This window comes from Zootoca vivipara, chromosome 6, assembly GCF_965207765.1.
Source record: "Zootoca vivipara chromosome 6, rZooViv2.hap1.1, whole genome shotgun sequence".
Lineage (NCBI taxonomy): Eukaryota > Metazoa > Chordata > Lepidosauria > Squamata > Lacertidae > Zootoca > Zootoca vivipara.
The window spans coordinates 81145738-81161471 of NC_142589.1; the positions used below are offsets into that span (position 1 = coordinate 81145738).

Below are 15734 nucleotides of genomic sequence, written 5' to 3' on the forward strand. Positions count from 1 at the left end.
AACTTTTGCTGCAGACTTAAAATCAGAACCTTTGGGTGCCCTTCCCTTGTTCATGAATGAAAGGGAAAGAGGGACCATTACTCAAGTCCTCCATGAACTGCTCTAATCCCCTTTTTAACTTGTCCAAGTGAAGAAGTACTTTATTTTGTCTGCTCTGAATCTTTCAGTATTCAGTTTCCTTGGATGACCCTGTTGGATTTTAATATTATGTCCCCACTCCAAATGTTGTGAGCTTTCCTCAGATGGGAGTTGCTTCGCCCCCTGAATCTTTTCCAGCTCCACAGCATCCTTTTGGGGTCTGGCAACCAGAACAAAACACATTATTCCAAGTGTGGTTGCACCCAAAATTTGTAGAACGCCATCATGCTATTGGCAGTTTTACACCAGCAATTCTGCATGTGAATTCTTTTAAGAGCTCTCAGGAAGACGTCATCTGGACCCGTGATTAGTTCATTTCTAATTTGCCAGGCTGTGACTGGTAATACAGTTTGCAGGTATGCCACAGGTATGTTACGTGGCGGCTGTGATGTACCTTAATTGGCTTAAGGGGTGACATCCCTGCAGCCGGTTGGGTCCAGCAGTGCATCTGGGGTCATGGCATATCTCCAGCCCCGCCAAGGAAGCCTGAGGTTTCTCTTGAAGGATCCGCTAAGGGGATCAAAGGCTTCTGCAAACTTTTGTAGGTCACCAGTTCAGATCCAGAGCAGGTCCACCAGATGGTTCCTGTGTGAATCGCAAAGTGGCTGGCTCAGAACTGTCCCCGCTGGCCAGATGCCAGTGTGTTGCCACTGGCAACCTGGGCATCGGGGTCACAAGAGGTGGCAATGCCAGGTCACTCCTGATCCTTCCCAGCTTTGGGGTCAGGCACTCTGCCAAACTTGCCCTGCTTGTTTCAACCGCATTTCCACACAGATCCCACCTTGGCCTGTGGCAAACCCTGGCTCTCCATTTGAAAGAGGGTTTTCCTGTCTCAACACAAAATGGAGGAAAATGGGGAGAGGTTGTGTTTATCCTGCGTTATACTGGCTGGAGTTTCGTGCTTACGTACCCAAAGCCACAATGCCCACATGTGAGAGAAGTGCCTGCGGACTTGTGGGTGACCACAAGGTATGCTGTTTAGTCGTGTCTGACTCTTTGTGACCCTATAGACCAGAGCACGCCAGGCACTCCTGTCTTCACTGCCTCCCGCAGTTTGGTCAAACTTATGTTGGTAGCTTCGAGAACACTGTGCAATCAACCCCAAGGTATACACAAGTACAAAAAAAACCTACAGAGAAAAATTAATTTATAGGAGTGGTACTCAAAATGAGCCCCTTAACTCAAGTGGCACAGGATGTTGAGAGATTGATAAGGGAACGGCAGGACAACTGCATGGTGGACAGCTGGGGGCTAAAATGCAGTGGTATAGATGGTGCATATATTTAGTATGGATAGAAAGAGCCATAGGTTACTTCCTGGTTCACACTGAAAAGCTGTTTCTCAATGTCCCCAGGGATAGAAGAGAGAGCTTCCCATAGACTTCACTGGAGAAATTAAAAGAATGCAATATATCTTGAATTGGACAGAAGTGTGTTCCTCCCTAAATAAATAATGGAGGATAGAATGGAGGCAGAGGCATTCCATACGGCAATATTTTGTTGTAAGGCCCCAATGGTTTTAAAAATCCAGCCTTTTGGCCTCAGATATTAAAAACCCTCTTCATTCTTAGAATTGCCTGGTCGTGCTGCTTCTATTTCAAGACTGCACCAATTTTCTTCCTGGAATTTTGGCTGCAATTTTAGCTGTTTTTGCCACAGCACATGGTTTGAGGCGACTTTGACAGAGAGGTGCCTGCAGGTCAAGCCTTTAAAATCTCGGTTGGGGTGAAAGAGGAGGGATCTTTGTATGTGGAAGGGGCATGAACTCCAGGTCCGTGTTTTGTGGATTAGAGATTTGAATCCATTTTCTGCCTTGTGCCCCTCCACAGTCAACTCGGTCACTAGCAGATCTTCAGTGAAATCCTTCGCAGCAATCTTAAGATGCCTTTGTGCTCAGTTTTGCCAAAGGATCAGACTTCTTCTTGCTTCTCCACCCTCCTTTGTGATATGAAAATCTGACCCGCTTCTGTGTATTCGCTTTGCACTTGAAAGCGAAAATGTCAACCAGGACAGATCATTCATGCTTTGGTTTTCGTTCTGCTCCATGCTTTTATTTTAGTCAAGTGGTGTTGTAAAAAGTGATCTGGGAAGGTCAGGACTCAGGAGTTAACACTTTCTGCACTGCAGAACCCCCCCCCCCCCCCCGCATCTGAGAAATCTGATAAGGGGGTTTCCTCAGTGCCCTCATAAACCAAAAATCAAAGTGCTGTTAACAGTCAAAGTGCATGTTTAATAGACGGAGAGAGAAGCCAGCCGTGTTTCACGTTTACAGTGCATCTTAATAATGGGTCAGTCCTGGGTAGAGAGATCGTTCAAGGAACAGGGTTCCCACTGTAAATCCCTCTGGAGCTTGGAGGGTCTTAGAATACCAGTTTTATATAGTTACTTTGGTCAGCATGCACATTTATTCAGGAGAGATCAAAGGAAGTCCATCTTCACAAAGCACATTGTTAATCTATGGAACTTGCTCCCCCAGGAGGCAGTGGTGGCTACTAACTTGGATGGCCTTAAGAGAGAATTGCACAAATTCATGGAGGAGGAGAGGGCTATGGATGGCCACTGGCCATGATGACTCTGCTTTGCCTCCATGGGTGGAGGTAGCAATTCTTTTGAATCTCAGTTGCTGGAAACCGTAAGATGGGAGAGAGCTCTTGTGCTCAAGTCCTGCTTGCAGGTTGCCCTTTGGGGCATCTAGTTGGCTGCTGTAAGAACAGGATGCTGGACTCGATGGGGCACTGGCCTTGGCCCAGCAGGCTCTTCTTATGTTCTTATTTATTTTGTTTATTTATATGCTGCTGTGTCATAAAATATATCAAAGCGATTTACAGCAACAAAACATAAAACCATACAACCAGAACCATAAAAAGGTTAAGATCAGACATCAAATAACCATTATGGAAGGATATATTCTTAATTGAGGGACGCGGGTGGCACTGTGGTCTAAACCACTGAGCCTAGGGCTTTCCGATCGGAAGGTCGGCAGTTCGAATCCCCGTGACAGGGTGAGCTCCCATTGTTCAGTCCCAGCTCCTGCCCACCTAGCGGTTTGAAAGCATGCCAAAGTGCAAGTAGATAAATACCTTTACCTCTGACGGGAAGGTAAACGGCGTTTCCGTGCGCTGCTCTGGTTTGCCAGAACCGGCTTAGTCATGCTGGTCCCATGACCGCTGTCTGCAGACAAACGCCGGCTCCCTCGGCCTATAGAGTGAGATGAGCGCCGCAACCCCAGAGTCATCCGCAACTGGAACTAATGGTCAGGGGTACCTTTACCTTTAAATTCTTAATTGCCTGCATAGGCCTGGCAGAATAGAAGTTTTCAGCAGGTGTTCAAAAGTTGGTACAGAAGGCGCCTGATGACTGTCTAGTGGCAGAGAGTTGCACAGGACTGGACCAGTGCCACTAAAGGCTTGGTTTCTTGCTGTCAAACGAGCCTCACCAACTTGGAACAGTCAACGGCACTGCTGGAGATGATCTTGGCTATTGAGATGGAATATAAGGGTTCAGGTGGTCCCTGAGGCTTGGTAGTGGGTAGGCAGTCAGTGCAGATGTTTTAACAATGGAGTCACATGTTCTCAACCAGAAGCTCCCAACAGCAGCCTGGCTGCCACATCCTGCATGATCAAGGGCCCTGTAGGAAACCTGGCCACTTAAGACCTGAACTCTGGTGATGCCTCTTGCTTCCCTGGATGGAGAAAAAGTCACATGTTGCCCCACCCACTTTCCCCCCTGCTCTCCTTTGTTTTGGCAACCCACAAGGTGGCTTGATTTAGTATTAAAAGAAGTGTGGCACGTAATAGCTCCCACAGCCTCTTCTGGTCAGCGGCATTAAGTATGGATCTCCATTGACGCTGATTTTCCTTCAAGTACATACAGGCTGCCTGGTTGAAGGGAAGGCAGTGGATGATCAGCAGGTGAGATCATAACCAGAAATACGTAACCATTTTGACTGCTTCAGCCATCTTCTTTGTACTGATTCTGAGTGCTCTTCAGTCTGCCTTGAGGAAAATGTTTGCCTGTTCTCTTGTCCTGCTTTTGTCTTTCAAGGATGCACCATCCTACGGATGTAAACAAGCCAGGCCTTATTTACACCAGCTCAGGAAGACCTGCTTAGATCTCCCTTGGTGCCAAAGCTTCCTTGCAGCCCAGAAAAATCTGATTTCCTCAGATCTCTCTGCAGTGTCACCCTCTGCTTTTGGGTCTAGAGCAGTACAATCGCATCCTGCATGCATTTGTGTGATTTCAACCGGGCAAGATTGAAGGCAGGCTGGTTGAAATGGCGTAAGTTAGATCCAAGCAAAAAAGCTCTTTTGTATCAGGTTTGCTTGGGGTTACCTGGTGCAGAAGGAACTTTTAAGCTCTCCACCTTGCTTGGGGAGCAAGTCGCACTCAGCACACGGGCTCTGGAATGCTGCTGTGAGGTCATTGTGTTTCCGTAAGATCTCACATGAGCACCCCAGCCTCCTTGAGTTGGTGCACTGAGCAAGCCTTGCCCCCCATGCAAATCAGAGAGCATAAAATCTCTTTTCACACTGAGTCCTCTGAGTTACCAGGTGCAAGCAGCTCTTTTAAGCTCTCTCAGCACATAGTCTCTGGGCATGTGGGGATTTCTCTCTGCCCCTCACCCGCTAGCTGCAGGGCAACTCCAAGGATTTGGATAAGACATGATTATATTGTACAGGAAAAGTTGTGACGCGATGCTCTCTTCATCATCGCTGATCAGAGTCTCTTGGAAGTGGTTTGGAGTTCCTCCCTTGCCCTGGTTCAAGAGAGGGCCACTGTCATTGTGCAATAAGAACCGGATGTGTCTGTGTGTTTGCAATTAAGCCTCCAGCCGGGATTGACATAGATCTGATCCTACAAAGTGCTGAGCGCTTCTGATTGCAGTCAGTTTTAGGAATGCTTTCCGGGGTCATCGAGGGCTCAGGCACCTGTGGGACAGAGGAGTCAAAACAAAACTATTCCTCAGAGTAGGAGGAAGCTCCCCCCAAGGATGCACTGAGGCAGGGGTGTGTGGGCAAAAGCAGGACAGAAGCTGGGAAAGGACCAGCCTGGCATGTGGAGCAAAGAAGAGAGATCCTGCCCCACTTTCAGAATATATTTGGCTTGCTGTGGGGAGTCTAGAAGGGGCAGCTCACAGAGTTCCTCAGGAGAACTGTTGTTGTTGTTGTTGTTGTTGTTGTTGTTGTTGTTGTTGTTGTTGTTGTTGTTGTTGTTATACCCCACCCAGCCACTCTGGGTGGCTTACAGCACATATAAAAACATAGTAAATCATCAAACATTTAAAAAAACCTTTCCAATACAGGGCTGCCTTCAGGTGTCTTTTTAAAGTTACGTAGTTCTTTATCTCGTTGATCCACATCCCCTCCCTATTCCCAGCATCTGGTGGCCAAGAGATATTTTAAGAAGCATGGGAATGTCATCAGGAGTCCTGTGGGTTTTTTTAAAAGCACTACCTGTACACATTACCTGCTCTGACTCTATTAAAGAGAGCTTCACTTGTATGCATCCGATCCTTATCCTCGTGGCTAAAGTCTCACTTCAAAACACACTTTGTTTGTATGACTCGTAAGTGGCTTTTGTATCTTCGAGTTCCCTTTGAGAATGTTTGATGTGCTGCTGTATTGATCTCCAAGGTTTCCCTTGGAGGAGGCTTTTTTCCACCCTGTTTTATGTTAACCAAGGCAACCTGCAAATGCTTTAAATAAATGAGGTAAATAAAAATACTTCTGTCATGCCATGCGCTGTGCTATTCCGTGCTCTAATGCAGTTGTGTGTACTTTTTTGGCATTTCAAGAAATGCCTAATTACAAACGATATAGATAGATAGATGATAGATAGATAGATAGATAGATAGATAGATAGATAGATAGATAGATAGATAGAGATAGATAGAAATATAGATATAGATATAGGTATAGGTTGGATGAAAGGTTGTCTTCACTTCCTCCAGGAGAGTAGATTCTCCAAAAGTGTTTGGAAGGCTTTTGGTTTCATCGCTGGAGGAAGGTTTACAGCCAGCCGGCTCTGTAGTCCTTTGTAGCCAGAATTCAAGGGTTCCCAGAGTTGTGACTAGGAATGAGTTTGCACTGATTATGCTGCTGACATTGGAAGCAGTGATCCTGCAAGGTGTCTTGCCCCGAATCTTACTGACCTCGTGGCTCTATTCTTTCTTGTGTGGAGGGACTATAACTCAGTGCAGAGCACCTGTTTTGTAGGCAATAAGTTTGAGGCTCAGTCCCTGGCAGAGCCTCCAGTTAAAAAGACCTGAGTAGCAAGGAATGGGAAAGACCGCTCCCTCTCTCTGAGCACAAGGCCCCGGAGAGCCATTGTCAGCTAGAGGAGAAAGTACGGAGCTAGATGGGCAAACAGGCCAAACGGATAACAGCTGATTGGTATTGTAGAACTTGAGTTTGGATCCCAATGGCTTGTCTTGCTTTTCTCTTAATATTTGTCAAGCGCCTTAATCGGTTTCTTCATTGTGCAGCAACTGCAAAAGAAGAGAGAGCACAAGGCAGAGCACATAAGAGTGTAAGAAGAGCTTCCTGGGTCAGGCCAATGGCCCATCTAGTCCAGCATCCTGTTCCGGCAGTGGCCTAATTAATGCCTGTGCAGAAACCAGCAAGCAGGATCCGGGCACAAGAGCACCCCTCCCCTCCTGTGGTTTCCAGCAACCTATCAGTCTTGAGCAAAGGAAGGGAATGACTGGAGTGTTTTTCTAGCTCCTGCAACAAGCCTGAGCTTCATTTGCTTGAGGTTTCTTGAGGCTCATCCTTCCCCCAGCCTGGTACCCTCCAGATGTTTGGGGCTACAGGCGCTGTACTGGGTGGGGCTGGTGGGGGTTGTAGTCCAACATTTCTGAAGGGCCCCAGTTGGTGAAGCCTGGTCCTAGGAGAGCATTTGAGTTCTGTGCCCTTTTAGTTTGCTATATGTCTGTGAATGGCTGACCATGTTGGGGATGTTTCTGCAAAGCTGTTGTCCATTTTCGATTTCAAGCCATGGCTTTCCAAAGCTTTATACTGAACCTTATTTGCCTGTTTTCTATTATTTCCTATTGCTTTTAGTTTTTCTAAACCGCCTTCTGTGTTTCCTTTCAGGTCTGCTAGCCAACATCACCATGTTCAGCAAGAAGAAGAAGCGCATTGAGATCTCTGCCCCCTCCAACTTTGAGCACCGGGTCCACACGGGGTATGACCAGCAGGAGCAGAAGTTCATAGGGCTGCCGAGGCAATGGCAGGGCATCATCGAGGAGTCGGCCAAGCGGCCGAAGCCGTTGGTGGATCCAGTGTGCATTACGGCTGTCCAGTCTGGCTCTCAGAAGGTAGATGGCACAAGCTTTGCTCTCGTGTGGGACCTGAACGTCATGCATTTCTGTTGGAATGGGAATGTGCTTCTGAGCGGTGGCTTAGCGAGTAAGCCATAAAATGGCCAGCTAGTAGCTGCAGCCTCTTTGATGCTGTGTAAGAAGTATGCACCGGGGGGGGGGGGAGAGACACACATCCTGAACCTAGAGCTTCAAACAGCTAGAGGAGACTCTCAAAGCAACCTTGGGGTTGTTTCACACAACCACTTTGTCACCAGCCATAAGGTTGGAGTGGTTTTGGGGAACTCAGCGTATCCCCCAAGACTTGCAGTTTGCTGCCATCTGGCAAAACTCCTGGACATGTGAGTTGAGCCGGGTGATGGGTTCCGGTTGCAGTGTAACCTTGAAGGCTTTGGGGTGCGTTCACAAGACTAAACGCAACATCAGAGCAGCTTCCTGATTTTCTTTCTGATGAAGTAATGAGCAGATTCTGTAGGACTCGAGTTCTGCCCATGTCAGAAGTTTGCTACCCTCACCCACCCGGTATCCTGTCTGTCGCTTGTGCTGTGCTTGGATATAGGAGTGACTGGAGTTTTGGACCCACGTCTCTGGGGTGTAGCATGAGAAGCTCCCCTTGCCGAGCATGCAAAATGAGATGTTGTCTCTGAACTATTGCTTGGTTCAGGCATAGATCCTGGAATGGCCCCTTCCATTTGTGAAATGGGGCAGTGTATGTGTCCTGCATGTAATGAGTTTGCAGCTCAGCTAATTTTCCCCCCAGGGTGAGGTGGGTGGGGGAGAGAGTGAACCGCAAGCCTGACACATTTCGGAGCTGCGGGACAACCAGGCCTGAACACCAGAGCCAAAATCTGGATGTTGGAGTGGAGTCCCAGCGCAGCAGGCAAGGGGTCAAATGCAACATGTGTGAGGCAGCTCTGAGTTGGCCTCTGGGGGCAGAAGCGCCTGGCTCTTTCAGAAGCATCACGAGGTTCAGCTTGAGGCGGAGGAGCTGAAATGCCTTCTGTTGGCGGGTGCAGGGGGGTTGGTATAGTGCTGCATGCTAGCAAGCCAGGAACTTGATCCTGAAAACAATGTGGTTTGTGTCCTCAAGTCAACAGTGATTCACCCAGACCTGGAAACCGACAGGCTTTTAAAGGTTTGTGTCTGATGGGGGAAGGGGTTTGCTGGCTTGTTTTCCTGGGTTGGAGGAAGAGATTTATCACATTTCCTGTACTATGGGGTGCCGGTTTGGGACTCATCCTGATAGCCAGCCCACCCTTGACAGCTTACCAGTATGAACATCCATAGCGGTAAGGAGAATGCCTGTGTTTGTCTTTTTACTTAGCCAAGGAGGCACCAAGGGATGCCCTGCTTCAGCTTTTAGTTCAAGCCAGGAGCAGATAGTAACAGGCAACCCTGTCAGGGTTAGCTGATGGAGAAGGTAACTGTTTAGGCATTAGGATATCAGTGTCTGGCTTTCTATGGGCTAGCAGGATTCAAGGACAACAAAGTGTGTTGGGAAGAGTTAAATAAATCATTGTACTGCCAGGCAGAGGGCAGGCGAAAGGGGTGGGCTCTCCTTCACTGGAGGTTTTTAAGCAGGGGCTGGAGGGCCACCTGTCAGGGGTTCTTCAGCTATGATTGGGGGTTGGACTAGATGATCCCTAGGGTTCCTTCCAACTCTACAATTCTATGACGCTTGGTTAGGTCTGAATGCTTGCATGGCATTGAACCTGGCCTTGAGGCTTCAGTGTTCATACCAAAATCGATTGGAATGCCTTTTTGCGTGTCCAGGTGTTTTGTATGTGGTTTATCTCCTGGTCGCTCTGCTAAAAATACTGCATTTTAAAATGGTGTGTGCATGTTTGTTTGTTTCATTTATTTTTGTAAGCCAAAATGTTGGCTTTTTAAATAAGCCTGCTGGCTGGCACGTCCAGGCGCCACCTGCTTGCTTCCCCTGCCTCCAAGTACAAGGTAGGGGAGGAAACCCTGTCTCATCCCTGACCACAGAGGAAGTGGCTTATGACTTTCAGGTCACAGCAGAGGCTGCTGCTCCGTGTAATTTCAGCAGAGAGTGACTAAGCCAGTGTTGCCTTCCTGGAGAGAAGCGAGGGAAAGGCTTGGGTCTGAATAAAAGCCAAAGACCTGTTGTTCCAGTCCTGCCGCAGCCTGGTGTGGGGCTTGATGAGACTGGTCTGCTTGGGTCCAGGAGGCACTGATGGCAGGAGAATTTGTCTCTTAGCCAGAGCCCCACCTTGTTATTCTGTGTTGGAAGTGCCAGCTCAAATCTCCCCCTGCCCCATGTTCTAGCTGCAATATTCCAGTAGAGCCACCTTGCTGGATAGCAGCTCCCCCACCCTACCTTCTTGGCTGTTCTTCCAAACCTCTTCCCTGCTTTTCCCATGACCACTCACCCACACCTTTCCCTGCTTCTGGTGTCATCCTGCCCCCTGCCCCGTTTCCCCGGGCAGCCTAATTTGCCCAGAATTTGGGACGTGCCTTGTTTAGGGAACTAAACTACCCCTCCCTGCCTTCCCAATAAGCACTACAGCAGTTTTGTAGGGATTGCTTGTTTCCCTTGGAAGCGCAGCTCTGCATTTCTGGGGAGGGCGAGGCACCTCGTTCCAGGGGTGCTCTGGGAGCTGCAGTGGGGAGGGGCCCCTGTTGCCGCCTCCGATGAGGCGGGGGTCCCATTCCGTGTCCTGCAGCTGCAGGGTGGGATCTTATGTTTCTGCAGGCCTCTGCAAAATGCCTCTTGTTTACCCAGGAGGACACTTCAGAAACTCATTCAAGGCAATATGTTGTGCATTGCTGCTTCAGGCCATTTCCTGGCGAGCCCGAGAGAAATCCAGGAACAGCATTTGGAGCTGTTGCTGTGTGAAGAGGCCCATCCCTCTCCCTCTTGCTCTTTGTGCTTAGGCACAGAACCTGCTTTGGAAGGTTCAGCTCTGAGAAACACAGAACTGTAGAGCTGGAAGAGACCCCAAGGGTCATCTAGTCCAACCCCCTGCAATGCAGGAATTGCAGCTAAAGGATCTCTGGCACATGGCCATCCAGCTTCTTTTTAAAAACCTCCAACGAAGGAGAGTCCGTTCCACTGTCGAATAGCTCTTACCAGCAGGAAGTTCTTCCTGATGCTTCATGTCATCTGAGCACATGAAGTGGTATTCGTGATGTGTCATTTGAGCACATTGGTTTGGGCCATCCCCTCTGGAGCAGCAGAAAACAGGGTTGCTCCCATCTTCCATGCGGCTTTAGATACTACAATCTCCCTTTTCCCTTTTTTAAACAAAACACCTGCCATTGTAGAGAGAGCAGTTTCCATACATGTGGGAGCAGTTAGCGCACTGCACTTGGGTATTTCTCTGACACCAGGCACAGATCCCGCACGGCTTGTGTGAACTTCAGTGGTTTTGTCAGACAAAACTCCTGAGCAAGGCCAACCACACCATGTGCCTCTCCCGGGACCCCCTTTCACTCAGCCTTCCCCTACTCCCTGTTGCCTCATAGATCTCCTCCTGCTGCCACATGCCCACACGGAAGAAACCTTCTGGTTCTGCCCCTTTGGATGCTGCATTGGACTAGAGCCAGTTTATGCCAAGTGTGCTTGAGTAATGGCACATTATAGCGATTAGGAGTGTTCTTGGCCCAGAATCTGGACCTTGTTTGATCAGGTCGGGATGGATTCTCCTTCCTTGGAGTTTTTAAGCAGAGAGTGGATGGCCTTCTGTTGTGTATGATTTAGTTGAGATCCCTGCATTGCAGGGGTTGGACTAGGTGGCCCCTGGGGTCCCTTCCGACCCTGCAGTTCTGTGATTCTATGTTTTTACCTTGACTTGGGAGAGCCTTTCCCCCTGGGCTGCCTGGTATCCCTCTCCTCCTGTGTTGATCCTGTATCTCAGATCTCTCTCTTCCATGAGCACATTCCTTCTCTTCCCCCCCACCCCACGCCCTCCGGCAAGCCTGCCTCTTGGGAATCTTTGCCTCTTGACGTTTCCAGCTGGCTAGATGAGGGCCGAGCACTCTCTGATAAGGAAATCTTTATGCTCTTGCACAGCTCTCAAATGAAAGAGGTTCCACAGTGTGGAGCTATGCATTGTGTAGGTTGGGGGCAAGAGGCAGCCGCTCTTGGCATACTAAACACATTCATTGAGGACGGCCCACATCGACCGAAGGGGCTTCAGCGGGGGAGGAGGGCACGTGCATGGATTTTGTGCGCTGATGCACTATAGATGTGTCCCTCCTCTCTTTCCCATCTCCGTCAGCCACTTCCCTTTCCTAGGGGGCGTAAGGCCCTGAATGGCTCCTAGTCATGCTGGCTCTGTGTCCTGCCCCCAGAATCACTGAAAGCATGCGCCTTAAATTCTGGCAACTGTAAGCGAGGAGAGTGGCGTTGCATTCGGGCATCTGGTTGGCCACTGTGAGAACAGGATTCTGGGCTAGGTGGGCCCCCTTGGCCTGATCCAGCAAGGCTGCTCTTGGGGTCTTAGGTCCTCACCTCCAGTGATGCTGTGCGGCCCCTTTTTATACAGTCTGCAGGATTATGGACTAAAATGGTGCCGTTTCAGGCTGCAGGGGTCTACTGAAGTTTTGCACATAGACAACATTGTTACATATAGAAGAGGCTATGCTGCAAGCTCTTCTCCCTGCCTTCCTAATAATAATAATTTTATTATTTATATGCCACCTGTCAGGGATGCTGGTGGCTACCCTCGAGTAACAATGCTCCACACCGCCGTGTCTTTAAGACTTTTATTGGCGCATACTTATTTACAGTGCAAGAGATAAGAGAAATATGACTGTTCAGTCTTCATCAGAATCTCGCAATGGCGCTTTCCCACTACGCGCCCAGCAAAGTAGTTTGGGGACCCCTTGCTCCTGTGGGAGCTGGCACGCCTCAAATCAGGCGTTGGGGGAAAAGGGCACCTGTCTGATGCTCCTCCGCTGGCCATTTCCTGTATAGGAGATCTAGGCTGTAGTTGCGGCTCTTGGATGCTGCCGGAGCCCTGTACTGACCTGCTCAATTCCTCCTGCCCTTCACTGGACCCGCTGCTGGAGCTCTGACTGGTTGAGGAGCTGGACTTTATGATGGGGGGGCTGTTCTCTGTAACTCTGCCCCCTTGTTGTTGTTTAGTCGTTTAGTCGTGTCCGACTCTTCGTGACCCCATGGACCATAGCACGCCAGGCACTCCTGTCTCGCACTGCCTCCCGCAGTTTGGTCAAACTCATGTTCGTAGCTTCGAGAACACTGTCCAACCATCTTGTCCTCTGACGTCCCCTTCTCCTAGTGCCCTCAATCTTTCCCAACAGCAGGGTCTTTTCCAAGGATTCTTCTCTTCTCATGAGGTGGCCAAAGTATTGGAGCCTCAGCTTCACGATCTGTCCTTCCAGGGAGCACTCAGGGCTGATTTCCTTAAGAATGGATAGGTTTGATCTTCTAGCAGTCCATGGGACTCTCAAGAGTCTCCTCCAGCACCATAATTCAAAAGCATCAATTCTTCGGCGATCAGCCTTCTTTATGGTCCAACTCTCACTTCCATACATCACTACTGGGAAAACCATAGCTTTAACTATACGGACCTTTGTCGGCAAGGTGATGTCTCTGCTTTTTAAGATGCTGTCTAGGTTTGTCATTGCTTTTCTCCCAAGAAGCAGGCGTCTTTTAATTTCGTGACTGCTGTCACCATCTGCAGTGATCAAGGAGCCCAAGAAAGTAAAATCTCTCACTGCCTCCATTTCTTCCCCTTCTATTTGCCAGGAGGTGATGGGACCAGTGGCCATGATCTTGGTTTTTTTGATGTTGAGCTTCAGACCATATTTTGCGCTCTCCTCTTTCACCCTCATTAAAAGGTTCTTTAATTCCTCCTTGCTTTCTGCCATCAAGGTTGTGTCATCTGCATATCTGAGGTTGTTGATATTTCTTCCAGCAATCTTAATTCCCTTCATGGATCAATGCCCTTCATGGATCAATGCCTTGTCGTGGCGAAGGGGCTTGAATAACTCAGAGAAGCTATGAGCTATGCCATGCAGGGCCACCCAAGATGGACAGGTCATAGTGGAGAGTTTTGACTAAACGTGATCCACCTGGAGAAGGAACTGGCAAGCCACTCCATGGACAAAGACAACTCTGCCCCCTTACACCACCCATATGACTGGGTTGCCCCAGCCACTCTGGGCGGCTTCCAAGAAAATAATAAAAACACAATAAAGTGCCAACCATTAAAAACTTCCCTACACAGGGCTGACTTCAGATGTCTTCTAAATAGTTGTTTATTTCCTCGACATCTGATAGGAGGGCGTTCCACAAGGCAAGTGCCACTACTGAACCAAGCCTTCTGCCTGGTTCCCCGTAACCTTGCTTCTCGCAGTGAGGGAACCGCCAGAAGGCCCTCGGAGCTGGGACCTCAGTGTCCTGGCTGAACGATGGGGGTGGAGATGCGCCTTCAAATATACAGCGTCCATATTCCTAATTTCCTGTGTAGAGGCAATTATTTTCTGGGGGAAGCGTTCACCTCTCCTCCCCACCACCACCATAGCCTGAAGTGGTACAGTCCAGGAAGAAAGCCTGCTGATTGTGTAAACTGGAACGAAATCACTCTTTGCAGAAAGATCAGGGATCCTTGGGACGGCTGCAAGCGCTGAGGTCAGGTTTTCATATCCAAAGGAGCAAGGAGCGAGAGTGCATTTCTGGAATATTTATTTATAAATGCGTCCTCGCTGCCACCATCGCCTGTTCATATAACTGTACAGTCACTGAGCCAATTACCCGAAAGCTGTACTTTTCTCTGTGGGTGTGGGTGCTTATTTGTGTTGCTGCTTTGGCCCACATGTGAGGCTGTTGGTGGAGAGCGTTTTTTAAAGCTCCTGGTCTGAGGAATCTGTGCATTGTCCTCCCAGGGTAGAGTGAAGATGGCAGCATCTTGCTTGCTTTGGATTTGGGCCGGAGGAACATTCATGGCAGCAGTCGGGTGTCACCATGCTATGCGTCTGGCTTACGAGTCCTGTTTTGGCAAAGGCGGAATAACAGAAGTTTGTGTGCCCACTCGTCTAGTCTCCTCCTCTCCTTCACCAACCAGCCTCACTGGGCTTAGGAGCCGTTCTGAAGGCAGAGTGTGAGACTTCCTATCAGGCTTCTGGAGCCTTAGCGCTGCTTGTTCTGGAAATAAAGCATTGCATGTAGGCCACAAATAGAAGGGAGGTTCTTGGTTCTAGTAGGTCACACATAACTGAATGTTGACTTGCACCATTTGCATCTCTGTGAAACCAGTGTTAGAAACTCAGATATGTAAGCTGGATGCCAAATGACTCCCAGGGTTACAGTCGCCAACACGGAATGCCTAGTTTGCCATTTTGGGGTCCAGGCGGCTTGAAAGTTGTATTTTTCAATATGACTTTTTGATCCTGAAATTTGTTCTGATTTGGCAGATAGAATATCACTGATAGAATTCTAAAGGATGTGTTGTTAGCGTGCAGAAAACAAGCAAGAACCAAGGATCCCCAGCCATGCACCTCTAGACAGTGGAGACGTCAGGCACCGTCCTGGCGCCCAGGTATCTTCGCTTGTTTGCAAGTGACTGATAGACAGGTGCAAAATGCACCTGGCAAATTTCAAATGCTGTGTGAACCAATGGCTGTTACGTTGGTGCTGGAAATTTTTCCTTAAAGTCTTCCAGTGTAAAAGCAGCTCCACCAGGCCTCTCTTGCAACTGTCATTTGGGGCAACCATTCCACCAGACTGTGTCATCAGGAGAGATAGGAAGCAGGGCTCTCACTTGATCAGCTTTACTGAAAGGCCAGTTCCATCAGGCACTTCCTGCCCCTGAACTGTGACTGCTGGTCAGTATAGAAACAGCTGTTTAGAAATGGGTGCCTGAGTTTTGATTTTTCCTCTTCCCTCCTTGTTCCCTTCCCCTTGAGTGTCTTTTCTTTTAGATTGTAATCTGTGGGCCAGGGACTGTCCTGTTTTGATGGGATATAAGCCGCTCTTATACCTGAAGAGCCAGGTACAAATGCTCTAAATAAATCAGCATGGCAGAAAGGGCCCTCGTGAGTGAAAGCAGCCATCCTTGGAAGCTCTCCTGCTAACACCCACAGATCTATACTGCAGGCCTCGCACAGGCCTTGCCTCCCAATTCCTTCAGCGCTCTTGCAGGAGTTTCTTGTGGTGGATTGTGTTGGGGTTGGGGTTGGGTGTCTTGGTTCCAGACACCGCAATCTGTTTTCAGTCTGGTAGGGTGTGCTTCAGAGTGTTCTAGCAGATGTGTGGGTCTGGTTTTGAAAGGGGAAAACATCATCTG

The 15734-nt window shown here is 48.8% G+C and overlaps 1 protein-coding gene across 5 annotated transcripts in view; it reads left to right on the forward strand.

Annotated features, from left to right (window-relative positions):
- PAK4 (p21 (RAC1) activated kinase 4) overlaps positions 1–15734 on the forward strand; it is a 76712-nt gene that overhangs the window by 43771 nt on the left and 17207 nt on the right. For 3 of the 5 annotated variants that reach the window (XM_035117683.3, XM_060275473.2, XM_060275470.2), the window contains exon 2: positions 7232–7455. In XM_035117683.3, the coding sequence (XP_034973574.2) occupies positions 7252–7455 (204 nt within the window). In that variant the 5' untranslated portion in view covers positions 7232–7251. Of the gene's footprint in view, positions 1–3190; positions 4049–4124; positions 4416–7231; positions 7456–15734 lie in introns of those variants that run through there. The other 2 variants (XM_088672837.1, XM_060275472.2) reach the window with 2 other exon arrangements.